The sequence below is a fragment of the Talpa occidentalis genome, unplaced genomic scaffold (assembly GCF_014898055.3).
Source record: "Talpa occidentalis isolate TD23 unplaced genomic scaffold, MPIMG_talOcc4v2.1 talOcc4.16, whole genome shotgun sequence".
Classification (NCBI taxonomy): domain Eukaryota; kingdom Metazoa; phylum Chordata; class Mammalia; order Eulipotyphla; family Talpidae; genus Talpa; species Talpa occidentalis.
Window position 1 is genome coordinate 85,480,445 of NW_023601653.1, and position 25,842 is coordinate 85,506,286.

Here is a 25,842-nt window from a genome sequence, read left to right on the forward strand (position 1 = left end):
AGGGGGTTGCAATTGTATGGGGAACATAAAAATAAAAGTTAAATAAAAAAAGAATTATATATATATATATATATATAGAGAGAGAGAGAGAGAGAGAGAGAGAGTGAGTTGCTGCAAAAGGTTGGGAAATCGAAGCTAAGGGCTTCGTTGTGATGGGCTAAGCGGCGATTTCATCTCCTCAAGTGCTGGGTCATTCAGGTCCAGTCCCGACGAGGCCGTGAAGAGCGGATAGCACAAGCAGAGGAGGCGCATGGATGAGTTTTGTCCTTGGCCTGTTTACAAATGAAATCTAGTAGTTCAGTGAAATAAAGCCCCGGGGAAACCCTGGAAGCTACGACAGAGATCCCGTGTCCCGGCAGGCCCTCGCCGAGTCTTCTGAACGAGCCCTGGACGCTGTCCCTCCCTGCCCGCCTCGTCACTCCCTCGGTGACCTGTCGGTTCCGGGGGGGTCTGAAGCCACACCCTTGTCCCCCCAACCACAGCGCAGTGCCTGCCCCCCCGCCCTTGGCAAGAAAATGTCTATTCCAGAGGGAACAAGTCAAAGAGAAGCTGTCCTCTGCGGACACCATAGACCTGTCTATTGAATCAATTTCAGTTGTTTTGAAGCAAGAAAATACTTCACACAAAGCTGCCGGCCTCGAGGAACAGTGATTTCTGGAAGCGTGGGCGGCCTGTGTGTTTGAGAGCTCGCGAGCCTGGCCGCAGGGTCTTGTGTGTTCCTGGCCGGTGCGCGGAGATGATTTCCTCTCGCTGTCGGTTCAGTTATGATATTAGACATGTTTTTGATTAAAACATTTCTGGTCTGTAAGTGAAACTGGTTATTTTGAATATACTTCATCTGGAATATTTGAGTATGCACAGGGGACTGTCCGGAACGGGTTCTATTTTGGAAAATACCTGCCTAGCGGGGCTGCCGAAGAAAGCCCACACGGAGGCTCGAGGGCCGCAGGCCGGGTGTGGCTTGGAATTGGAATTTAAAGCTCCTCAGTTACACGCTGAACAGCACCTTCCTCGGAAGGAAGCAGAATGCACAAGCACACCCGGTTGCTTTCAAGGGTGCCTGTATTTCAGTAGAGAATTGGGTTTCTACGACTGAGAGGAGAAAAGCCTCCAAAAGAAAAGAATTGTCCCTTGTGCATCATGTCGTGTGCCCGGTCATCGGCCGCCCCTTCTTCTTGCTGCCCCCCTCCTGTCCCTCTCACGAGGCGAACATCGTTGTGGTGGTCGTTGCTGGAGCGCGGAGGTGCGGGCTCTGCCGGGTGCTGGACGGTGAATCCAGGGGCTGCTTCTCAGGGCTTCCCCTTCAGGGGTCCGGGAGGGTTGGCTTCTGGTGCCGGCCCCGGGGATGCGGACAGTGTTGCCAGCTACTGTTCTTTGGGGGACATTACTGCCACCATTCAGGGTTGCTCGTGGACCTTCAAAAACTGTGGCAAGGACAGAGAGGAGCAGAGTGGCTTTACACCAGCAGACCCTCACCCTCTTACGAGCGTGTGTGAGGGACGAAGCCCTCGCCTGCGTGGAGGCAGCAGCAGCCCTGCCAGCTGGTGCTGGCGCCTCTGGCCCTCGGGACTTGATGGGACGGTTGCCAGGAAGCGCAGCGGCTGGAGGGATGGTGCCAGGCCCCTTCCCCAGAGCAGGCTGCTCCCTGGGACTGTTCTCTGTCCCCACGGCAGGCTCGGGGCCTCTGCGCCTGGTGGTTGGCACTGCTCGCGCCTGGAGATGAGCACGCAGGCCCTTTTTATTTTAAGATTTTACTGTTAAAACAAAAATAGCAGCATTGGGAAATCACGAAAGTCCAGGACCTGATTCCCCTCTGGAAGCCCCTTGGGGCAGCTGTTATTCCTTTAGTTGAGGTTTCTTTGCCTCCAGGCTTCCTGCTACTTCTTCCATCACGGGGCAGTTTGCTGTCCAGGACGCCCCCCGGCCAGCGCAGGGCTGAGGGGGAAGGGAGGGAGAGCTGAGTGGCGCCTCTCCGGGTGCATCCTGGGGGTCTGTGTTTCTGGGGTGCTCCCTGGGACTGGACTCGGAGACATTCAGAGCATTTCCTCAGAGCATTCTTGTTTTGGGGTGGTGGTGGGGGGCAATCCAGTAACAGACTCTCATGCGGTGTGAACTTAACTTTTCGCAAATGGAGCTTACACAGCTGCTCTGCCCCAGGCCAAGGTACGGTTTGCCCAGATGTGAGCTCACTGATGTCCCTTGACCGGGACAAAGCACAGGCTCAGCACGAGTGACGGTGGCCTGGCCTGGCTGGAACCCGTACCAGCCGAGGTCCTCAAGCCAAGTCGCTGCCAGGATTGTTTTCGCTCCAAGCTGGCTGGAGATGACATATTTCACATTTGGAAAACAATATTCCAGACACGAAGAAGAAACTATGAGTCATACAATAAATGTAATACTAGGCTGTGCCCCGGCTGCCTTTAGAGCATTGTCTTTTAGTGCTCGTTTAATTATCTGTTTGCTATAAAAGTTGGCAGTCTTGGCTTTCCTCGCCAGTGTAAACAAATAATATTATTTAATTCCCTCGCCACTTATTGCTATAATAGAAGAAACTATTTCTTTTTGGTAGTTTCGACTTCTCTGTAGTTTGAAATGGAAGTTTTTATTTTTTTATTTTTAATTTTTTTTTTATTTTTTTTTTTTTTATATAGAGGCATGTTTTCTTTCTTTCTTTCTTTGTTTTTGTTTATACATGCACTGGGTACAGTCAGAAGCTCGGGAGGGTGAGAGAATTCACCAGAGCCAGAGCAGGGAGCAGAGCAGGCAGAAGGCCCGAAGCACACTGCTGAGGGGAGCAGCGGGCGGCAGGAGAGGTCTGCGCGCCATGCGGGACCCTCCTCCGGTGGCCGGGGAGCAGCCGGGGATCGAACCGGCGCCGCAGAGGCTGCGGGCAGCTTCGCAACCCAGCGCTCAACCGCTGCACCACCGGGGAGGCCCTATTTTTTATTTTTTTAAAGATTTTTTATTTATTTATACAAGCACTGGGTACAGTCAGAAGCGCGGGAGGGTGAGAGAATTCACCAGAGCCAGAGCGGGGAGCAGAGCAGGCAGAAGGACCGAAGGACACTGCTGAGGGGCGCAGCGGGCGGCAGGAGAGGTCTGCGCGCCATGTGGGACCCTCGCCGGTGGCCGGGACAGCCGGGGATCGAACTGGCGCTGCCGAGGCCGCGGGCAGCTTCGCAACCCAGGGCTCAACCGCTTCACCACCGGGGAGGCCCTGAAATGGAAGTTTTTAAAGAAGCTTTCTCTTCTTTTTTAAACAGTTTTTCCTTCAAGTAAATCTAAGGGAGGCGAAATAAAATTCTCATTTTGAAAGTAAGCAAGCCTCTGTCACCACAAGTAAAAAAAAAAAGCCTTGTCACTGATGAAACATTCCAGAGAGAGGCCGTTTTGTCAGCCCTGACTCATCTGGGGGGTTGACAGCTCCGGGTCTGGATTCCGCTCTGACAGCCGGGAACTTGATTTCTGAGCCGAGCGGTGCGCGCCCTCGGGCTATGGTTCGCCTCCTCCCTGCAGCGAGGATGGCCGGGAAGTCCAGGGACAAAGGTCTGCGCAGCGAGCCTGGAGTCCGAGCCCAGGACCGGGCTGGCCTGCGCCAAGTGGCTCCCGGCAGCCAGCGGGGCTGCACGCCGGCCCATGCCAGGGGCAGCCTTGAGTGGCCGTCCTCCTCCTGGCTGCCGAGGCCCGTCCTGCTGGCCCAGTGCTGGCGACAGCGACAGCCGCTCTCGGCAACAGAGAGCACAAACCCTGTGAGGTCCGGGCAGGTGAGGACTCAGGGAGACCGGCTGCTCTGGACTTCCTTGCAGGCCCCGCTTTGATGCTGGTGTTTGCCACCATCCAGCCCCAGGCCCGCGGTGCCCTCTAGACATCAGGCCTGTTTCCATTATTGTCCTAAGCTAAGTGAGCTGAGCGGCGCCTCAGTTCGTGGAGCGCTGGTTACGGTGAAGAGACGCCAGCGGAAAACCAACAGGGACCGATACTATCAGCGCATCAGGCTGTGAAAGATGCTCTGAGCGCGGTGCAGAATGTCGGGCAAGCTCGCCAGTCAGTCATGCCCGGGGTAAACATGGCTTCATCTTCCCAGCCACCAGACAGAGTCCCGCTTTGCTCACGCAGGCCGCGGGCAGAGCGAAGCGTCTCCAGAGCCCTTACCAACCTGGATTCCTCTTGTACATGACGAATTGTATCTAGATGCTTACGTGTGTCTGTGATGTTGTGTGTCTGTGACGTGTGTCTGTGATGTTGCCCCATTTCTGGAATCATGTTCCAATCCTGGAGGCATTTTGCAAAGTCCAGAATGTATGATCACAAAGAAGAGTGTCAGCATCATGAGGAGTGCTGCTTTTTTTTTTGCTCTTTCAGATGCCATTAAAAATGCATTTAAAGATATTCAATACTTCTCAGTCAATAGGAGCCTTTTTTTTTTTTAAAGGTTTATTTATTTATGCACACAAGAGCTGGGGTACAGGCCAGAGGAGTGGGGGGTGAGAGGATTCACCAGAGGCAGAGCAGGGAACAGAACAACAGGCAGATTGATTGAAATCCACTGCAGAGGGGAGCAGCGGGCGAGTCAGGAGGGGTCTGCTGCGCCATGTGGGTTGCGCCCTGGCCGGCCTGGGGATCGAACTCGTGCTGCAGAGGCTTCATAGGTTGTGTCTTACCCCCTTGCGCCACCAGGGAGCCCAGGAGCCATTGTTTTTTTTTTTTTTTTTCAATAGAGGCATGTTTTATTTATTTGTTTGTTTGTTTGTTCTGTTTATACAAGCACTGGGTACAGTCAGAAGCGCGGGAGGGTGAGAAAATCCACCAGAGCCAGAGCGGGGAGCAGAGCAGGCAGAAGGACCGAGGTACACTGCTGAGGGGAGCAGCGGGCGGCAGGAGAGGTCTGCGCGCCATGCGGGACCCTCCTCCGGTGGCCGGGGAGCAGCCGGGGATCGAACGGGCGCCGCAGAGGCCGCGGGCAGCTTCACAACCCAGCGCTCAACCGCTGCGCCACCAGGGGAGGCCCAGGAGCCATTGTTTTTGATCTTCAAGTTTTCTCTGTCCAGTGGCAGCCTGTCCGTGCGGTTCTCATGGCCTCTTGACATGTTTGGTCTCGGGCACTTCCTTCCTTTGTGAGCGCGTCGGACGTGCTCAGGCTCACCTGGTGTGTTTCCTGGCCAGGCCAGGAGTCTGTCACTCCTCAAACATCCTGGTTTCTTGTAACGGCGAAATGGTTTTCGAGACCACAAAGTGGGTGTTGGGGGGGTTCATCACTACGGACCTGCCACTGCTTCTACATATGTTTGTGTGCACACATGCACATTTTTGAGAAGGAAAAAGGTGAATTGCTACTAGTTCTACTTTAAATATGCTAATAAGGATTAAAAAAGTGAAGTTCTTGGTTGTATACTTGTGTTGTTGTTACAATGAAAGCATCTTGGTTCTTCTGGCTTTAACGTAGTTAGTTGCCTTATCATGTAGTCTATAGAATTAAAAAATACCAATATTATTAGACAATGTTGCTACTGAACGTCACTGAAGATTTTTTGACAGCTGTTTGCTGGCGCAGGATGCACCATGGACGGGTGGGACCCTGTGCCCTAGAGCAACTTCTCCGTCTTTGCAAGGATGGGCTGGCCGTTTAAATTCATTTGTTTCCACTCACTTTTAGTTTTTAGGGTTTTCTTCTTATTTGTTAATATTAATAAAACAAGAGATTCTTGTGCCAAAAGCGCCCGCGTGCGGCACATCCAGAGCAATCTGTTTTCCATTTTTGTGTCTTCCATGCTGTTCTCTCCCAGGTGCTTCGAAGTCGTGTTGGGTTTACGGGTCCAGGGCCTCCCCCCGGGCCCAGCCCGCGTGTCCCTGTCCTGTCCTGGCCTGTCCTGGCCTGGCCTGGCCTGGCCTGGCCGCCGCTGCGGAAGGACTTTCTGAACCTGCTGTTCTGGGCTCCTGAAGTCTCTGGCCGGGCATGTGAGGAAACAGTTTAAAAATCGCTGTATTTCTTTTCAAATTTTTATTTATTTCTATATTTTTGCATCGTTGCTCATTTCTGTACAAGTTTGCTTTCTCCCCGGGGGTGCAGGCCCCTGAAATCCCCACCGCGAGACCGAGACCCGGCGCCGGCACCCGCTCCCCGGCTGGGCGACCCGCTGGGAGCGCGCCCCAGTGCTGCCCCCACCCCTCGCTGGGTCCCCGCTATTCCTCCACTCGGTCAGGCCACCCGATATTTTTGTTTCCTCCTGAGGGTCCCCCAGCGTCCCTCCCGCGCGGCTGCGGGCGGCACCGCTCTCCTTCCCGCGCGCCCCCGGCACCCCCGGGTCCCCCCCCGCGCCCCCCGCGCGCCCCCAGGCCCCCCGCGCGCCCCCGGGCCCCCCGCGCGCCCCCGGGTCCCTCCGCGCGCCCCCGCGCGCCCCCAGGCCCCCGCGCGCCCCCGGACCCCGCGCGCCCCCGGACGCCCGGCTCCCCCCGCGCGCCCCCCCGGAGGCCTCGGGGCTGCTCGGGTCCCCGCGCCCCTGCTCGCCCCGCCCCGCCCGCCCCGCCCGCCCCGCCCCGCCCCGCGCTCTGCGGACGCGCCGCCCGCGCCGCCTCCCGCCTCCCGCCTCCCGCCTCCCGCCTCCCGCCTCCCGCCCGGCCGCTGCTGCTGCTCGCGGCGGGGCGCCCGGCCCGCGCCCGGATGCGGCAGGACCGGCCCGGGGGCTCCCTGCGGCGCGGCGGGCGCGGCCCCCGGCGGGCGGGCGGGGTGGGCGCCCTGCTGAGCGCGGTGCTCCGGAGGCGCAGCTGCATCGCCCGCACCGCGCCGCGCCTGCTCTGCACGCTGGAGCCGGGTGAGCCGGGCGCGGGGCGCGGGGCGGGGGCGCGGGGGGCGCGGGGCGCGGGGCGCGGGGGATGCCTGGGGCGCAGGAGGCGGCCGAGCAGGAACGACCGGGCGGCTTTTCCCGGGGTCCCCGAGGCCCCGGCGCGCCTGGAGCCCCTTCTCGCGGGGCGCGGGGCGCGGGGTCCCTCCCTGCCCGGTGTTCGCGCCCGGCCGGGCCCGCGGGCGCCGGGAGCCGCGGCGGGGGTGGCGGGGGGAGCCGCCGGGCCTGCGCGCTCCCGGCCTGCGGCGCCGCGGGGCCCCGGACCCGCCCCCGCCCCGACCCGCCGCCCGCGGGAGGAGCCGCCGGCCCGGAGGGGGGACGTCGCGGGCCCTTTGTCTTCCCGCCGAGCCCGGGGCCGCGGGTCCCCCCCCGCCCCCCGCCCCCCTGTCCAGGGCGCGGCCTTCGCGCCTGAGCCCGGGGCCGGGACCGCGCGGCCAGGACGCGGGTGGGGCGCGGGGGCCGGGCGCGGGGGCGCCGGGACTCCGGGCGCGTGACGTCAGGCGGTGCGGGCCGCGCTCCCGGGTCTTTGTGCACGAGCGACGTCACGACTGCCCCCCCCGTCAGCACCGCGCGCCTGGACAGCGGCCGCTGCCCCCGGGGCCCCGCGAGGGCGCGCTCGGCCGGTGCCGGTGCCGGTGCCGGGGAGAACCGGCCCGCAGCCCGGGGAGCACCGCGGAGCGCTCCTGGGCGCGCCTGGGGCTCCCCCTGCCTGGGGCTCCCCCTGCCTGGTCGGGACCCCCCGGCGCTCAGCGGTCGGCGCGGGCAGCTCAGCCGCGGTCCAGCCCCGCCCGGGCGCTGGAAGGGCGCGTCATCGCGGCTCTGCACCCCGAAGCCGAAGCCGGCGCTGCGCGCACAGCCCCTGCCCGGGAGGGGTGAGGGCTCCCCCGGCGGCCACGGCCCCCCCCCCCTGCGCACAGGCCGCCCCTCGGTGATGCACCCCGGCTCTGGGGCTCTGGCCGGCTGGTGCGCGCGGGGCCCGGCGCTTCCCAGGGACAGGTCCTCGGAGTGGGGGTGTCAGCGCCCCTTCCCTGGAGTCGAGGTGGTGGGGAAAGACTGTAGCGTTCTCCGACTTGATTTTGTCATTTTTTTTTTTTTAAGATTTATTTATTTATTTACACAAGCCCCGGGCACAGTCAGGAGCGCGGGAGGGCGAGAGGCTCCACCAGAGCCAGAGCGGGGAGCAGAGCAGGCAGAAGGACCGAAGGACACTGCTGAGGGGAGCAGCGGGCGGCAGGAGAGGTCTGCGCGCCCTGTGGGACCCTCGCCCGTGGCCGGGGATCGAACTGGCGCTGCAGAGGCTGCCGCTGGGCCACCAGGGAGGCCCCTTGATTTTGTCATTTTGAATGAGAATTCAAGAGGAAATAACAGTTGTCAGGTGTTTTCTGGTCAGTAACAACAGCACAAACCCCCACGACGGAATGAAACTAAAATGCGATGCGAACATCCAGCGCGGCGTCCTCACAGTGCTTTCTACTTCTGCCCCACACGTGTGAGGTTGGAGTGACAGGCGTTCCTCTCAGGTCCGCTGTTAGCTGGCGGCTGTCGCTGAACATACACGCGGCTTCATCCTCAATGAATAAGTAGAACAAGACGGAATTTTATTTTTTCCAAAACATGAACATCCCATGTGTAAAGCTTCCCTGTTGTGCGGCCGCGGAACGGCTGGCACAGCCCTGGTGTGACTGGCGGCCAGGGATGGTGGGTTCACCGGTCACAGTTACCCGCCTCTGCGAGACACCTCATGCCGGCAGCTGTGTCGGGGTGTGGTCCCCGAGTGTGCTGGTGGCTCCCCAAGAGGAGCTAAACAGGGGAAGGTAGAACGTCACAGTCACTATTTTTGTTGTTGTTCTTTGGGGCTGGGGGCACCTGAGGGTGATGTGGCTTCCTCTTTGGACCCTGCCTGCTTTCTTCCTCGTCCGTGATTTCACCATCTTCATCCTGTGCTAAGGCTCCCTCTCCACCGACACCGTCCCCGCGGCCACCGGGCTTCGCTCCTCACTGCGGTGCGCTGCTTCGGCTTCTCACCTTTTCCTTCACCTCCCTCCTCTCCACCCAAACTCTCCGCCCGGGCGCCCGCGTCAGGGGCGTCTTACCCTCGTGGCTGTGGCGGCCTGGGTGCGTCGGCCGAGGCAGGCGCTTCCAGGCCACCTCTGAGGTCACTGAGGTTAGGAACCTTCCAGCTGAGCAGACGGGGCCTTTGCAGACATTGCAGCTTTGTCAGGGATTCCAAGACGCTGCTGTCTCTCCGTTTCGTTCCACTGAAGTCTGGACGTGTGAGATTTAAGAGGTTTTCTGCTGACACGTCCAGACCTTGAAGATTGTACTGTGAGAGCCCAGCTTTTCAAATGCAGGCGCTCAGGGAGATTCGAAACTAAAATCAAGTCTCCTTTGTTAAAGTGAGGCTCTCCGAGGTGCACAGATTCAGCCAGTCAGCCCAGCGTTCCCCTCCCTTGCTTCGCCCTCGGCCAGGGCCACCTGAGAGGCTGTGGGCTGCTTCCTCAGGGCCGGGGCCTTCCCCTTGAGTCCCTGGTTCCCTTTTATTCCCTCTTCACACCTAACTTTCTGTGTGGGGAGGGAGAGGGCCCCAAGCCCGTGCAGTGAGGGCTGTGGGGCAGGGCCTGCTGGCAGTGAAGGCGACGCCTGGCCCCCGGCGTCAGCCTGGGTGGGCACAGCAGAGGAGCCGCCACAAGCAAGTTACTCTTCAAGACAGCTTAACGATACGTGAAAGCTGGAGCAGCGGCAGACCTCTCCTGCCTCCTGCAGCTGCCCTCAGCAGTGTGCTTCAGTGAATCTGCCTTTTCTGTTCTCCAAAAAAAGGAATGATGTTATCTCTGTAACTTGTGCTATGCCACTGACGTTTGCGCACTAGACTTAGTCTGCAGAAGTATCCTGGAAAACAAATTCTTTGCAAGGAATTTTCTTCCCAAGTTTCGCAAGTACGAATGACACCACGCTAGCTGGAGATTGCTAGTCACCACAGCAGTTTACGGAGGCAGCTGTTATTATCCTCATTTTGAAGATAATGAATTAAGATTAAGACAGATTAAATTAGTTGGGAAAAAAACAGATTAGATCAATTGTTTTTTAAAGTCAGCAAGGTGGAGGTCTGTCTGACTTGCAGCCTGTGGTGTCACTGCTTTTTGTTGTCTCTGCATTACTCCTGAAATCGTGGGATCCGCCCTTTGTGATGTTTCATTCTGTTGCTATGGGGGATTTTTCTATTTTAATAATCAATATTCTTACTTTTTCTTTCAATAAAATTGACTAACATTTAGTAAAAATAAATGCTTCAAGATATTTTGTGATGATTCAGTAGAACAAGGTAAGTTTTTTACCTTTATTTTTGATGTAGCTTAGATTTACCCCAAATAACAATTATTTATATATTTTTCTTTTAGGAGTTGACACAAAGTTGAAATTCACTCTTGAACCATCTCTAGGCCAAAATGGTTTTCAGCAGGTAACTTTATTTGTCATTTTAAAAATATTCTAATTTTGGAATGGCTACGGAAAACGTGGAGATGTATTCTCAAGTTGGAAAAATTGTATATGCTTTGAGATGTATAAGGACATGACCCAGCTCTTAAAATAACATACAAAGCTACAAGTGGCCTGGATTTTTACTGTCACTGAAAAGTTTCGTACTTCTTATTAATGACGCAAGTGTGAAAAAATTAAGATTGGGCCTCTCTGATGGCGCAGGCGTTTGAGCGCCGCACTGTGAAGCTGTCCGCAGCCTCTGCAGCGTGGGTTCGATCCCTGCCAACCGGCGAGGGTCCCACATGGCGCGCAGACCTCTCCTGTCACGCCCGCCACTCCCCTCAGCAGTGTATTTCGTCAGTCTGCCTGTTCTGTTCCCCGCTCTGTCTCTGGTGAATCCTCTCACCCTCCCGCACCTCTGGCCTGTACCCCAGCTCTTGTATAAATAAATAAATCTGTAAAAAAAAATCAAGATGACCAAATATCTGTTTTTCTAAATTCATAACACATATTTTGATTTGGGATCTAAGCCTTCCCAGCTGCTGTACGTGCTGCAGACGGCTCACCGCTGCGCTAGGGGCTCTTCAGGGGTGGGGGCTGGGGCACTCATATTCCTTAGACCAGTCACGTCTGACTGAGAGAAGATTTTATCAGGTTCTACAGGTGCAGGATGGGGGGGTGGAGATTGAAAAGTGCTTATCCAGGTCAATTTATCCCTCGGCATTTGTCTGTCTTTTTGTTCCTAGTGGTATGATGCTCTCAAGGCGGTTGCCAGACTTTCCACAGGAATACCAAAGGAGTGGAGGAGAAAGGTGAGGAGGGATCGTAAGACTAAAATGCAAAAGGGCTGTCGCTTATCCACTCATCTCTTTTCAAGTGCCTGGAATGGCACAAAAGATATTCCCAGATTATGTTCTTTGAAACCTATCTTTCTTCAGTATTTATTCATTGGGTGAATATTTGTGGGTGATCTATTCTGTGCCAGATACTGTTCTAGGTTCTGGGGTACATCCGTGGGAAAAAAGGAAAAAGACCAAAGATTTTACTTTCTGAACCTTAAAATGCGTGCAGTATGAAATGGTAGGTGCCATGAATAAAAAGCAAAGTAGAGAAAGAAATAAGGAGAGTGGGAGAATGGAAGTAAGGAGGTGTCATTTTAAATAGCGAGGTGACCTCTGAGTACACCCCTGAGGTGAGGAACGCGGCAGACAGAGGGCCTGGCGTGCGTGACACAGTTACATTTCAGAGGGGCCATCTGGCTCCTCACTTGGGAATACGAGGTACAGGAGGCCAGTGGAGACACACAACAATTCAGCAAAGAGAGGCACCGGGTTTGGGTAGTGGACATGGAGAAAAGGATCCAATTCTTGACGTATTTTGAAGGCTGAGTCGACGCAAACTCCCCCTGGATTGAATGAAGGATGTGAGAGAGATCACAGTCATGTCGTCAAGATTTTGACCTGAGCTCATGGAGGGGTCGGGTTGATGTTTACCAGCTGGGAGGAACAGAGCCGTGTGCTGGTCTGTGTGTTGGTCTGTGTACGCAGCCTGGGCGGTGGAAGGGTAGGCGATTGGCGGCGAGTCTGTTAAGGTTGAGATGCTTGTTAGATATATAAGGTGATGACGTCTAGTGAGCATTTGGACTTAAAATTATGATGCTGAGGCGAGAATCTGGTTGGAGATATTAATCAGTGTTACACCTCAGAGTTGTATTCAAATATCGAAACTTGAAATGCTCTCTTAATAATAAATTTTAAACCTAGTCTTAATTAATAGGCCCAGAATTTAAACATTGAGGTTCCTCAAAATATGCATTAAAATGGCATTGCAGAATATGTTTTTTATAAACAGCTTTTCAGAATAACCTAATAAAAGGAGTAAAAATATCCAGTGACTCCTAAAAAAGTTAGTCATTATGGGAGCCCATCTGTCAGCTGAGTGTGTGTGTGTGTGTGTGTGTGTGTGTGTGTGTGAGAGAGAGAGAGAGAGAGAGAGAGCGAGAGAGAAGAGGAGAAGAATGACTTGAAGGCAGATGTTACTCCATGGTGGAAAAAAAAAGCCCATTCTCTGGATCAAGAAGATGTGGGACATACACACAATGGAGCACTATTCAGCGATCAAAAAGATAAACTCATATCATTTGTGGCAACTTGGATGGAGCTGGAAGGCATTATGCGAAGTGAGATGATTCCCTTAGATAAATACCAGATGGTTTTGTTTATATGCGGAATATGGAGAAACCCAACAGAGGGTCAGGAAAAAGTCAGAACTTGAAAGCTGACTGTGGACTTGAGGCATCCACAGGGGAGGGGGAGAGAGAGGGGCCTTGGCGGGGCAGAGCACAGGTTGGGGGCAGAGCACAGGGTGGTGGTGATGGCCCACGGGTGCTGTGGTTGGGGGGAGCGGACCATGGGGACTGCACCCCAGGGAGAACTCAAATACTGTCCAAAAATTAACAACCATGTAAGAAAATAAATAAATTCAGTAAATTTCAGAAAAAGGACCCTTTCTCCATGAGTGCGCAAGTAGCGATTCAGAGCCAGTGTTACAAGCTCACCGAGGATATAGCTAGTCCCATGAATAGATACAGAATTTGAGGCCTTTTTTGGGGGGTCTGTTTTCTTAACAGTATCCCTGTAATGGCGGGGTCCCTGCTTGGCCTGTAGTAGAACTCGAGGAATATTAATGAAAGAATAGACGCAAGGCCCCGGCCGTGCTGTTCTGTGCAGCAGAGCTTTCCGTCAGGCTGGTAGATTCCCACCCGTGGGCTGCGTCTAGGCTGGAGTCAGTTCTCATTTTCTTATTGATGCAATACCAATTTTTTGATAAACGTTGGAATATGTCTCTGACTTCGGCCTTCTTTACCAACCTGTTCACCTGTAGGTCTGGCTGACCTTGGCAGACCAGTACTTGCACAGTATCGCCATCGACTGGGGCAAAACCATGCGCTTCACTTTCAACGAGCGGAGCAATCCTGACGACGACTCCATGGGAATTCAGATAGTCAAGGTAATGCCCGACCCGGCCTGCCGCCCGTCGCGGCGTGGAGACTCTGAGAGCTGGATGGCTCCTGGGCAAGGGTCAGGTCATCGCTTCGTTTAGGTCTGGGTCTGCTGTTTGCTGTTGTTTACTTTTCAGTGGTGAACTTTGACTGTGCTGTGTCTTCTTAACTTTGAATGTTGACAGTGAGAAGAGAATATTTCCATTCATACTCATATTTTTTACCTCGCTCATATGATAGCAGATTAAAAATTCTTTTATTCTGTTATCATGGGTAAGGGTAAGGGCTGCCAGCTAAATTTTTACCTAAGAGTCACTGATTGAGAAGTATAAGGTTAAGTATATTTCATATTAGAATAAATGAGCTGGGGACCTCCCTGGGGGCACAGCGGTTAAAGACAAGGCACTATCGGGCCTCCCCGGTGGCGCAGTGGTTGAGCGCTGGGTTGCGAAGCTGCCCGCGGCCTCGGCAGCGCCGGTTCGATCCCCGGCTGCTCCCCGGCCACCAGAGGAGGGTCCCACATGGCGCGCAGACCTCTCCTGCCGCCCGCTGCTCCCCTCAGCAGTGTACTTCGGTCCTTCTGCCTGCTCTGCTCCCCGCTCTGGCTCTGGTGAATTCTCTCACCCTCCCGCGCTTCTGACTGTACCCAGTGCTTGTATAAATAAATAAATAAGTGAATAAATAAATCTTTAAAAAAAAAAAAAAAGACAAGGCACTATCAAGTTATCCCAGCCACTGCAACATGAGTTCAATCCCCAGCTAGGGAGCTGCCCACAGGGCACAGCAGACCCCTCCTGTCTCCCTGCTGCTCCCCTCAGCAGTGGATTTCAGTGGGATCTGCCTGTTCTGCTCCCTACTCTGTCTCTGGGGAGTCCTCTCACCCCCCCACGCTTCTGCCCTGTACCCCAGTTCCTGCATGCATAAATAAATAAATCTTTTTTTTAAGATTTATTTATTTATTTATACAAGAACTGGGGTACAGGCCAGATTTGCAGGAGGGTGAGAGGATTCACCAGAGACAGAACGGGGAACAGAATAGGCAGACTGACAAAATACACTGTTGAGGGGAGCAGCAGGTGAGGCCGGAGAGGTCTGCTGCGCCTTGTGGGACCCTCACTGGCGGCTGATCTAATGTGTCTGTTTCAGCCAAATGCTAAAAATTTTTTGGAATTTTATGTGATATGCTTGAAAAGCCCCTGCACTATCCACATGTCAGTTATTTGGAATTTTAGAATGTGTTCCATAGAGATGGACTGTTCTTTATCTGAGATAATTTCTTTCTGTTTCAATTATGAATTAAGGCAGTGCACATTTTATGACAATCATGTTACTGAGAGACGTCTTTATTTTGTCATGGAGGTGAATATTATGTCAGTAATATGGCTTCAGCTTCTGAAAACTGTTATCTCTGGAAATTAAATTATAGGTATTGCTCTCATTAAATACTAAAGTGCAGCAAATGTTTCTGTCCCTTTTGTGTAAGTTTGTAAAGCAATTTGGAGACAATGCTATTTCTGTCTCGGACAGGAAGAATTTTATGTTTCTGTTTAGTACAGATTACATTTTTTTGCTATTTTGATTTTGCTCCTTAATATTGCGTGGAGTTTTCATAGTTCAATATTGTATCCCCCCCTTTTTTGTAGAAGGGAACAATGTTAGCATATAAAATATGTGAGTTTTGATGGTTGTTTCATCTGCAGCATATTAATTATCGCTATTAAAATAAACTTAAATTATATGAAATTATAATGTAATTTTTGTTAATTCTAAGCCACTTTTTGTATTAATTCTGAAAACATGTTAAGTATAAAATTTGCCTGAAATTTCCCTTTAAAATGTGTCTTAGTCAACTGTTTTTAATAATACTGGGGAAAAGTGTTTCTTAGTATACTGGAAAGCATTAGGAAAAGAAAACAAAGAAGTGTTTTGTTCCATGTGTATAAGGTACATGCACACTTTTAAAAACTAAAATCCACAGTGATAATCCGACTGAATTTCGTGCTGAGGCAAAGAGGTCCTCAGAGGCGCCTTCTCGGCAGAGATGCCAAGGAGCTGTTTAAAACACGCCGCTTCCTCCGTCTAGGATCTCCACCGCACGGGCTGCAGCTCCTACTGCGGCCAGGAGGCCGAGCAGGACAGGGTCGTGCTGAAGCGCGTCCTGCTGGCCTACGCCAGGTGGAACAAGAACGTTGGCTACTGCCAAGGCTTCAATATCCTGGCTGCGCTGATCCTGGAGGTCGTGGAAGGTGATGAAGGGGACGCCCTGAAAGTGAGTCCTGGGCTCTGGGGAAGGCGGGGGAGTTTCTTCTAGAGCAGAATGTGGGAATTCAGTTTCTCTACCCTGACGCCCCGTCCTTCCAGGGTATTTGCCACACCTTTGTCGTTACCCACGAAACTACTTCCCTAGGCTAAAGCCAGATCAAGTGACCAACTGATGTCGTTGCTAAATGTGAAGAGGTTGATTATATTTTTTAGTCACACTTGTAAGAAAGATGTTTTTTTAAAGCAAGTTAAATGCTGATTGGGGCCTCCCCGGTGGCGCAGCGGTTGAGCGCTGGGTTGCGAAGCTGCCTGCAGCCTCCGCAGCACTGGTTCGATTCCCAGCTGCTCCCCGACCACCAGGGGAGGGTCCCACATGGCACGCAGACCTCTCCTGCCGCCCGCTGCTCCCCTCAGCAGTGTACTGCGTCACTCTGCCTGCTCTGCTCCCCGCTCTGGCTCTGGTGAATTCTCTCGCCCTCCCGCGCTTCTGACTGTACCCAGTGCTTGGATAAATAAATAAATAAATAAATCTTTTTTTTTTTTTTTAAAGTTAAATGCTGATTGGATTAATTACCCATTGCTTTTTGGCCCACCAATCCTCGAAACAGCAAATATACATTAACGTACATTTTCTTGAGTTAGGAGTCTGGGTGTCCCTAGCAGACTTAAAAATCACATCAAACTGTTGACCGGGTTGTGGTCTCATCTGAAGGCTCAGTGTGGGAACACTCACTTCCAGATTAGCTCACTTGGTTGTTGGCAGGGTTTGATTCCTCACAGGTTGTGGGGCTGAGGAGCCCAGTTTCTTGCTGGCCACTGGCTGAAGGCCTGTTTTAGTTTTCTGCCATGTGTGTCTCTCCATTTCCCCAAATGGTCGCTGGCATCCCTTAGAGCGAGAAAAATAATAAAAGAGAGCAAGGCGGAAGAGGCAAGGTGCTGAGGGATAGCCTGGTCTCAGAGGTGACATACCATTATTTTTGCCCAATTTTATTCACTGGAACCCAGTTACTGTATCCAGCTCCCTCTCCAGGGAAGGGCTTATGCGAGGGCTTGACCAGCAGGAGGCGGGAATCACTGACTCGACCATGTTAGCAACTGTGTGCTCCACCCTTACGCTTAATTCTAGTCGGCCCTTGTTAGCTTGCTTTACTCTTCATTTTTGGGCCAAGGGATGACGGAGGTAGGAGTGAATGTCCGTGATGGAAGGTGTTTGCATGGAAAATTTATGAAAGTGAATTATGTTTATTGTCTTTTAATCCTTGATGCCTTGAAACTTTATTAGTGAAAAAAAAAATCAAAACAAAACCTGGGAACATTTGAGGTGGGGCCCTAGAAATTTAAGCTTATTGGCCTGCATGTGAGTCAGTGAGTGAGCAGAAATAGCGTCTTTATGAAAAATGAAGTATTTCAAGTGTGCAAGGTGACTGTCACCGTGTTTTCTCCGGGCAACATGGAGTTGCTAATTCATGATTGAACCTGTCGATGGCAGTGCTTTGTGATGGATGGGATGGATACTTAGTCTTTTATTCAAGAGCCTCTCCCTACTCCCCAACTCTGTGTTTGATTGTGGCAAATGCCCAGTGATAGGCTCTGTCACTGAATAATGTGATATGGAAAAACAACCACATATTCCCCCTGGTTTATACCCATCATGGTGGAATTAATTATAAATCCACGATCTAAATATGTATTCACCCTCTCACTTTTTCCATTCATTTATTTAAGGAAATAGCTTTGAACGCCTTGTTTCCCTAATAGGCAGCGGTGGCTGCAGAGGCAGTGATAAGTCAGATGCATGAGTTCAAAACATTTCTCATTAAGAAGCATTGCTGTTCACGCAGCCCGTCAGCCGGGGTCTGTTTCTTCCGGTGTAATTTGTGTGACTGTGAAACAAAAACTGTTCGTTGAAAAGTTGGAGCAAGCAGTTTGCTTGGGGGTGCGGTGGAGAGGTTGGGGGAGGGAATATACATGCAGTTATCATGAAGGCCTTGGTGATACTTGAGAAACTGAAAAGTCACATAAAGACGGATTAGATACAGTTGAGAATTGAGAAACTGAGTCTGTCTCTTCCTCTAAGGCACTCCACGGAAAGAAATGGCACTGTCATCTTTTGGGATCGTATGGCGAGGCATTTCGTATGCAGAGGAAGGTTGGGTTCATGAAGAAACAGTCCAGATAGAAAGGGAAACATTGGGTGTCGTCTTTTTCCAGCAGCTCTTTTGACCTCTGTGAGTTGTAATTATTAGGGAAATACATGGTTTAATTTTCCCTGATTTTTTAGCACTTACTGCTTCTCCTTAGTAACTTTTATTTTTCTATTTGTTGAAAATTAGAAACCCACTGTTATTTATTTCTGAGCACTTAATTTCTAAGAGTGCTTTGAGGATCACAGCAAAATTGGGAAATGAAGGTTCAGAACAGCACAGGAGCACGCATGTGGCGGGGCCCTCCGCCCCCCACACCCACACGCACACGCACACGCACACGCACAGCCCCGTGCCCGCGGCACCGCCCCAGCGGGACGTTTGCTGCATCGGCAGAGCCTGCGTCGGCATGTGGCCGTGTCAGCTGGATTTCCCAGTTCAGGGCTTCCCCTGGGCTGTGTGTTCCGTGGGTTCGGGCAGATACGCGAGGACGACGCGTGTTCAGCGAGGTCATGCAGAGCTTTCCCGGGCCTGCGAGTCCCCCGCGCTCCACCTCCTCTTCGCTGCTTCCCTGTCCCTGCAGCCACAGAGATTTCCTGTCTCCATAGTTTGTGTTCCCAGAATGTCCTGTAGTCGGCACCGCACGGATGCGGCCGTTCGGGGTCCCTTCCTCCACGGGGCGACGTGGGAGCCGAAGGTGCTCTGGGCCTCCTCAGGGCTTGCCGCCCAGACCAGGGCCCTGTTGCCTGGGGCCCCGGAGGGCGACTCGGTTGCTTCCTAGTTTTAGAAATTATAAATAAAACGGTTATCAAAATCTACACATGGGGTGTGAGTGAGTGAGTGAGTGTGTGTGTGTGTGTGTGTGTGTCTAGTTTTATGCGAGTAAGTTTTCAGACCCTTGGAGTAAATACCGAGGCGTGCAGTCGCGGGGCTGCATGGTAAGATCAGGCTTAGTTTTTAAAGAAACGGCCAGGCTGTCTTCCGAGGTGACCCCACCGTGGCCGCACCCCTCCCGGCGGGCACCTCCCTGGCTCCGGGCCCCCGTCAGCATCGGTGCTGTCCGCGCCGAGACCGCAGCAGTCGTGTGGCTGCATCTCGTTGTTGTCATTTGAATCCCTGGCGGCGGGTGTGAGCCTCTCTCCACAGCTCCTCTGCCGCCTGTTTATCTTCTGCGGCGAGGTGTTCGAGCCTTGGTTCATGATTTTAAAAAGGCCGTCTTCTTCGTGCGAGTTTTAAGAATTCTTTGTATGTTTTAGATAACAGTCCTTTATCAGACGCTGCTTTTGCAGTTATTTTATTCCAGCCTGTGTCTTGCCTTCTTATTTTCTTGACGCTGCTGTCAGAGCGCAGGCGAAGTCCAGCGTGTCAGTGCTGTCTCTCCTCTGATGGTGTGTTTGAAAAGCCGTTCCCCTGCCCAGAGTCACCGACGCTGTTTTTGTGTAGTTTTGTGATTGATGTTTACGGCTGTGATTTCTTTGGAGTCAGTTATTGTGAAGAATGTAAGATTTATGTTTAGATTATTTTTTCTTTTGCATTTGGATTCCAGTTGTTCTGTAACAGGGTGGTCCCCAGGAAAGGGGGAGGTTCCCTGCCCCACCCAAGGGAGGGTGGAGCTGAGCAGGAAGAGGAGAAGCTGCAGAAGAGACTGAGGAAGGAAGGAAGCAGGATGGAGCCAGGAGACCTGGAGGAGGTGCATGGAGCCTAGAGACACGTGAAGAAACTGCGCTTGCCTTTTGGTCGTGGACTGGGTGACACAGATGTGGGGGAGACCCGTGGGGAGGTGACCATGGCAGCTTTTATCTTGATGTTGATTTTGCTCTTTTCCTTCCGGGCTTGTCTGGTTGTTTGTGACCCTTTGCTGTGGGTCCCCACTGGAAGATGCTTTAGACTTGTGGCAGGCTTTGGGGCCTTGCTCTGGGCCAATCCCATTTGGATGGACTTTTACCCACGAGGGGACGGGTCACTTTGGGTGCTTGATTTAGAAACTAGACTCTTTGCCTTACCTGTATTGTTTCCTAGTTTTATTAAAGTTCCTTCCCATTAAAGTCTCCTATGTTTTGTGTTGATGCGGCGGATGGCAGAACCCATTTAGAATAGGCAGGTTTGCGGGGTTTGGGCTGCCCCTTTCCCTGCCCTATAACAGATTTGGCGACCACGAAGATTTAGGACAGAGCCATCCGTGGTTAGTCAGCCCCATGGGAAATTGGGCTTCCCTATGGCACTGGCTACCATAAGCGCAAATGTGATTTTTGGTTTCTCCAGTGTGTTTGTTTCATATGTCGATTTGCTGTTGAAAAACTGGCTTGGGCTTTGTGAAGATTCTGTGTGTTTATGTGTAATTTGTTTGTTGTTCCAGCTCTTGTTAAAGGGGCTGTCTTTGCTGAACTGCCATCGTTTATGCTAACCGCTAAAAAAGATCTAATATTTGGTCTTTGAAATCCAGCAGGGGTTGGAGGGACACAGTCCCGTGAGCTACCCCTCGCTTTCTGTCTGTGTCAGCGTCTGGGACGCCTTAGGCAGAGCTTGTGTCGCAAGAATTGCAGCGATAATTGCACATGTTTGGTTTGTTTTTCTTGCTTTCATGTAATTTTGAGGGAGTATAATTTTTCATAAAAATGTCTTTCTTGATATTATATCATTTACTTTTGATGAAAATTGCAATAATAGGTAGACTTTGAATTTTGTCTTCACGTCCCTGTAAAACCCTTTTTTCCTTCTTCCTGGAGTGCGAGGTCCCCGCCAGGGAACTTGGCCCTGGGGATCTGCTCTCCTCAAGTGTCCCCAACACCCCCAGGGCCTCCCCCTCACATAATCACGTAAGCTCCTAACTCCAAGGTGATGATACATTCTGCCTCAAGACGAGGAGGTGAAGAGGGTCCCGGGGCCGGCCTGCTCCCGTGATAAAGGCCTCAGCCGGGCCTTCTGACGGGTGCGCCTTGTCCTCACCGACCTCGTGGCACCCCGATCCCGAGAGTAGGAACTCCAGCGGGATGAGGGGACAATGGCACTCTGGCTTATCTTGGGAGATAATTTTTTTCTTTTGAAAGTAGGGTTTTGTGATTTGCTGCAAGTCCAGATGGAGGTAGCACTTCTCCACCGGCGCGTGGAGGAAGTCAGCTGCGATGATGTCAGTTTGTCGTTTCCGCGCTCTGGGGAGTGGCCGTTCAGGGCGGCCAAGGCCGGGTCGTCTTAGTGGTTCTTGGTATCTTAAAAAGGTAATAGCTTAGAAAGGATCCTGACCCACATCTTTAAATCTTTAAAAATATTGAAGATTTTGAGGACCTCGATGTGATTGAAGGATCACAGACTGAAATTAAAATACGCAATTAAATTACACTGGAAATTTCTGACAAATAGAAAGGTTAGAATGAAGTTAGTAATTTGAAGCATTTGTGAGATAATTTTACGAAAAATAATCAGATTTTAAAAGTATTATTTGTTCAAACAAACACTGGCATCATGGTCCCTGGAGGGGAAGGAGAGGAAAAGCTGGCGTCCGCTGCGACAGCCCGGCTGGTGGTCAGCGACTCCCGAGATCTGCCCCAGTGGAAGCCTCTTCACGGGCACCTCCTGGTTTCACATAAAGGCCGTGGGATTGTGCTGACGTCCAGGAGTCGCTGTTGCGATCCCCGCCGCAGCCCAGGAAGCCTGTGCTCTGCCTCGTCCCAGTGAGGCCGCGGGTTATGTGGTCACAGCTGCTCGGGAGGTGAACTCAGGCCTAGAGGCCCTTCTGGAAACTTCAGGCAGCAGCAGACTTTGGGTCTGAGTTACTTAAATACTCATGCTGCCCGCTTTTTCCCAGCGGGGAGGGAGCCACGGGAAGCGAGGCTGTTGGGCAGTGCCACATTCAAAGGACGGTGGCTCTGGTGACCTCCATGCCACCCATGTGAGTGTTCTTGAATGTGTTCTATTTAGTGTTTGTTGGGATCCCAGTTTTTATGAATGATCTTATTCTTGATCTTTTTCTTCAGATTATGATTTACCTTATTGATAAGGTGCTTCCTGAGAGCTATTTTGTAAATAATCTCCGGGCGTTGTCTGTGGATATGGCCGTCTTCAGAGACCTCTTGAGGCTGAAGCTCCCTGAATTATCTCAGCACCTGGATACTCTGCAGAGAACTGCAAACAAGGAAGGCGGAGGTAGTGCTGGTTCGCAGCTGTCAAGTACTCTGATTACGCTGTGTATGGGGGCCTAGGCCTGGAATGGAAATACGTGTTTTTAGGTATTTCTGTTGGTGAGGATTTGATGCACTGGGATAAATTTCTAGAGTACAAAGGCAAAACTAGACAAACCGGGGCCACATGTTGTACCTCTAACCGGTCACGACTAGGGAGTCAGCCAAGAACCTGTGCTTCGGCGCCAGGCCAACAACTGACACGGCCCCCCGCACTCCGGGTGGGGAGGGCACCTTCCCTGCTAGGCCACCTGCTTGAAGTTGACACCAAACCTCCAGGACCTCTTTCAAAGCAAGCAATAGCTATGGCTTAGCACAAACTGTGGTTTTTGCCTGAACCATGGAGATTACGGGAAAGAGGAATATGTATTTTCATCAAGTTGCAGGAGATCAAAGGAGTCAATTGGGTTGAAACATTTAATGCTCCTTTTATTCATCGTGCCAAGGATATTTAGAGTTCCCTGAGATGAATGGTCTTTCTGGACTCCGGGCAGAATCTGAACCCGGCAGGAAGGCACTCGGTTGGGGGATGGCCATGGGATGGCTCTGCAGGTGACTGAGTCTTCTTGCTGTCCAGTGGGCCCCGGCCAGCTCTCCGAGGGCCTGAGCCAGGGCTGTCATTGCACCCCCGGCTTGCACTTCCCTGGCTGCTCGGGACATTCGGAAGAACAGTCAGAGTGTGTTGTTTCCTGTCAACAGGTGTCAGGTCCTGACCCACATTTAAATGTGGGGAAATATTAAAGGATTTTAAGGGCCTAATCTGTGGTTAGAATACCCTGGGAAAGTTGGCAGCACCCAGGGGTCCCTTTGACAGTGCTGGAACGGCCCCTCAGCTGTGGCTGTGCAGTGTGGCTGTGTGGGCTTCATGGCACACGCAGGAGGACCAGCCTTACCTGGCTTGTGGTCAGACGCACTTTACCCGGCTCTGCCGGTTCCCCCAAATGCCTTGTACTTGTCTGCAAGGGGTGACCCAGAATGCGGTTTCTGGACAAAATACTCCTTTGTTTATGGAGAAGAAGGAAGAAAGATAAATGTACATGACTGTGATTTGGGGGATCAGTCCAAATATTTAGGTTTTTCTATATCAGTAAAATATATACTTGTGCCATCATAGGCATAAGGAGGAGGCATAATTAGGAGGGAGCTCTGTTTTTAGTGAACCAAGAAATTCAGAGTGAGCTGGTTCCAGATTTTTAAAACTATGTGTAGTTCGGTTCAAATATTTTAATTTCATCTTATTTAATCTCCAAATATTTTGGGATTTTCCAGCTATCTTTCTGTTACTAATTTCTAGTTTCACTCCATTATTGTCTGAGAACTGTGTATAATTTAAGCAGCAGGAAAATAATTTGTAGTGAGCAATTTTTTCTTTATCATCAGCATCTGAGTAAAAGTGGACGCTGGAATTTTTTTTTTTTAAAGATTTATTTATTTATTTATATAAGAACCGGGGTATAGTCCAGGTGTGTGGGAGGGTGAGAGGATTCCCCAGAGACAGAGTGGGGAGCAGAACAGGCAGACTGACGAAATCCACTGCTGAGGGGAGCAGCGGGGAGACAGGAGAGGTCTGCCTCTGCCGCGCCATGTGGGACCCTCACCTGCCAGCCGGGATTGAGCCGGCGCTGCAGAGGCTGCGGACAGCTTCACAGCGCGACGCTCAACCGCCTGCGCCACCAGGGGAGGCCCCGGACGCTGGACTTGTAAAAGTCAGATTTTGCTTTTGAGAGGCTAAAAGCCTACCTTTTTTAAAATCCTGTTTTTAATGAGGAAAACCTTTGTCTTAATTTTCAGCACTCTGCAGTAGGTAGAGCCACGTTAACTCTCAGGTCAACATCTCTGAAGTACCACAAAGAATTTGTGAATTTAGTTCTAATTGACTTTCATTAGTTTTTTAATCTTAAGATTAAAAAAAAATACGTTTATGTTTTTCTAGAAAAAGGAAGGAAAGAAGGAAGAAAGAATCACAATGTAGAGCAACAAACAAGTCAGTCAGGAAATGTAACACCTGGGGAGACGAGGCTGAAGGGTACTTTGGTTTCTTGCACGTTTTAATTCTGAAACAAATACAGCTGCGGGTTTTATTTCAGGCGGCTACGAGCCCCCCCTCACCAACGTCTTCACCATGCAGTGGTTCCTCACCCTCTTCGCCACGTGCCTCCCCAACCACACCGTCCTGAAGATCTGGGACTCCGTCTTCTTCGAGGGCTCAGAAATCATCCTGCGGGTGGCGCTGGCCATCTGGGCGAAGCTGGGAGAGTAAGTGGTTCCGCTCTGCTCGGTCCCGGGGCGTTGGGGCTGTGAGCAGTTCCGCGTTCTCACAGGCACAGCACCCATGTTCAGGTGCGAGGAGCAGAGCACCCTGGGGACTTGGTTCAGTTGCTTAAACTCCCACGGTCTCAGCGGGCTCCCTGGGCCCCGGAGGTCAGCTGGGACGGCCTCCGAGCCGCAGGCTGCTTCTGGGCTGTGGCTTGCTCTGCGCTCCCTGTGCACGAGTCCGGCCCGGCCCACTCCTTGCTGGCGTCTCTCCGGGCGCTAACTGGGGCGAGAGGGAGGACCTTCGGTGGAAGACCAGCGAGGAGTAGGTGGCTGTTGGTTACCTTTACAGTTCACCTTATTTAAAACCTTTTGTCGTTTATTTGTGTATTTTCGCCTCTCCCGACTGTGATGGACTCACTTGAGCAGCACAGCTGACGTGTCTGGCGTGGCCAGTAGTGGACCACGTGGAGCTTTTTCCCTTTCATCACGGATGAATTCTGTGTGGGAATCTGTTACTGCTCAGCATTCTGCCGGAAGGATTTTACTCACGTACTGGGCTAGAAGCAGGGCTGAAAAACTGAGGGTGTTTTCACCCATCTCCAGCGTATTATGACGGTTCCGTTGAAACCCTGTCTTCTGGGTAATGGAGAACATCAGGGTGGGATTGTTATGGTTAAATTTAAGATGCAGAGACGTCTTTAACTTGTCTTTCCGAGAGCTGTAAATGACTTGAGTGGGTACCCATAGGCAACATGTCAGAAAACTAATAAATTGCTGCCAGTATTTTGTTTCAAAATCCTTTTAATGAGCTATTTTATTTATGACAAGTTGTTTCCTGAGAGGCTTACGCCATTTTTCACTTTCCCCAAGCTCTCCCAGCTCTCCCAGCTGTCAGTTGAGGGATTAGAAAAATCCTTGTGTGTGTGTATTTTTAGACATCACATAGCTGCCCTTGCCTTTGTTTTATTGCACATTGTTTTTCAAGTAGGCACATGCGTTTGTGGAGGGTTTGGTGGCTCCGATCTGACCCGTTCCCCCTGTGCACGCCTCTGGCGAGTCTCCTTCCTCCAGCCTGCTCGCACCCTTAGACGCTCTTGGGCTTTGATGGTTGCTGAGGGTGTGTAGTCCGGTGACTAGGTTACTAGTTTCTAGCATTAGAATAGTAAAACCCTCTGTTGTGTGCTCATTCAGTTGCGGTTACTTTTGTGTTAATCCTTCCGTCTGGGGCAAGAGGAAAGGGGCCTCCCTTCACGCCCGTGCGTCCACTATCTGCAGGAGCAGACTTGGCTCGCGCGGTCACCCTCGGGACGCACGCTGGTCAGTAGGCACCCTTAAAACGCAATGTTCATTGAGCGTCTGCAAAGGCCAGGCAGTGTGCTACGCATTCTAGATGTAAAACCCGCTCACTCGTTCCTTACCGTCGTCCTGTGAGGCAGGCATGGAAGGCACTTTGCTCTCTGTTTTGCCCATGTGGGAATTGAGGCACAGAAAAGGTGAATAAGTTGCCCAAAGTTACCTGATGAATAAGGGAACGGCCTGAGTTTTTATTGTATTATTTGTACTGAGATGACTGTGTTTACAGTGCTGCATGTAAGTGGGGCCTCGGCTCAGATGCATGTCACCCCCTCACCACCCGGTGCCCATGGTCCCCCAGAGCCAAGGAGCCGCTCCCTGCTGGGGGCTTC

General features: G+C 52.1%; 1 protein-coding gene across 1 annotated transcript in view; it reads left to right on the forward strand.

Annotated features, from left to right (window-relative positions):
- TBC1D30 (TBC1 domain family member 30) overlaps positions 1-25,842 on the forward strand; it is a 49,295-nt gene that overhangs the window by 15,063 nt on the left and 8,390 nt on the right. The window contains 6 exon segments of the mRNA XM_037513329.1: positions 10,238-10,299; positions 11,066-11,131; positions 13,203-13,328; positions 15,404-15,589; positions 21,698-21,866; positions 23,989-24,157. Of these exon segments, the coding sequence (XP_037369226.1) occupies positions 10,238-10,299; positions 11,066-11,131; positions 13,203-13,328; positions 15,404-15,589; positions 21,698-21,866; positions 23,989-24,157 (778 nt within the window).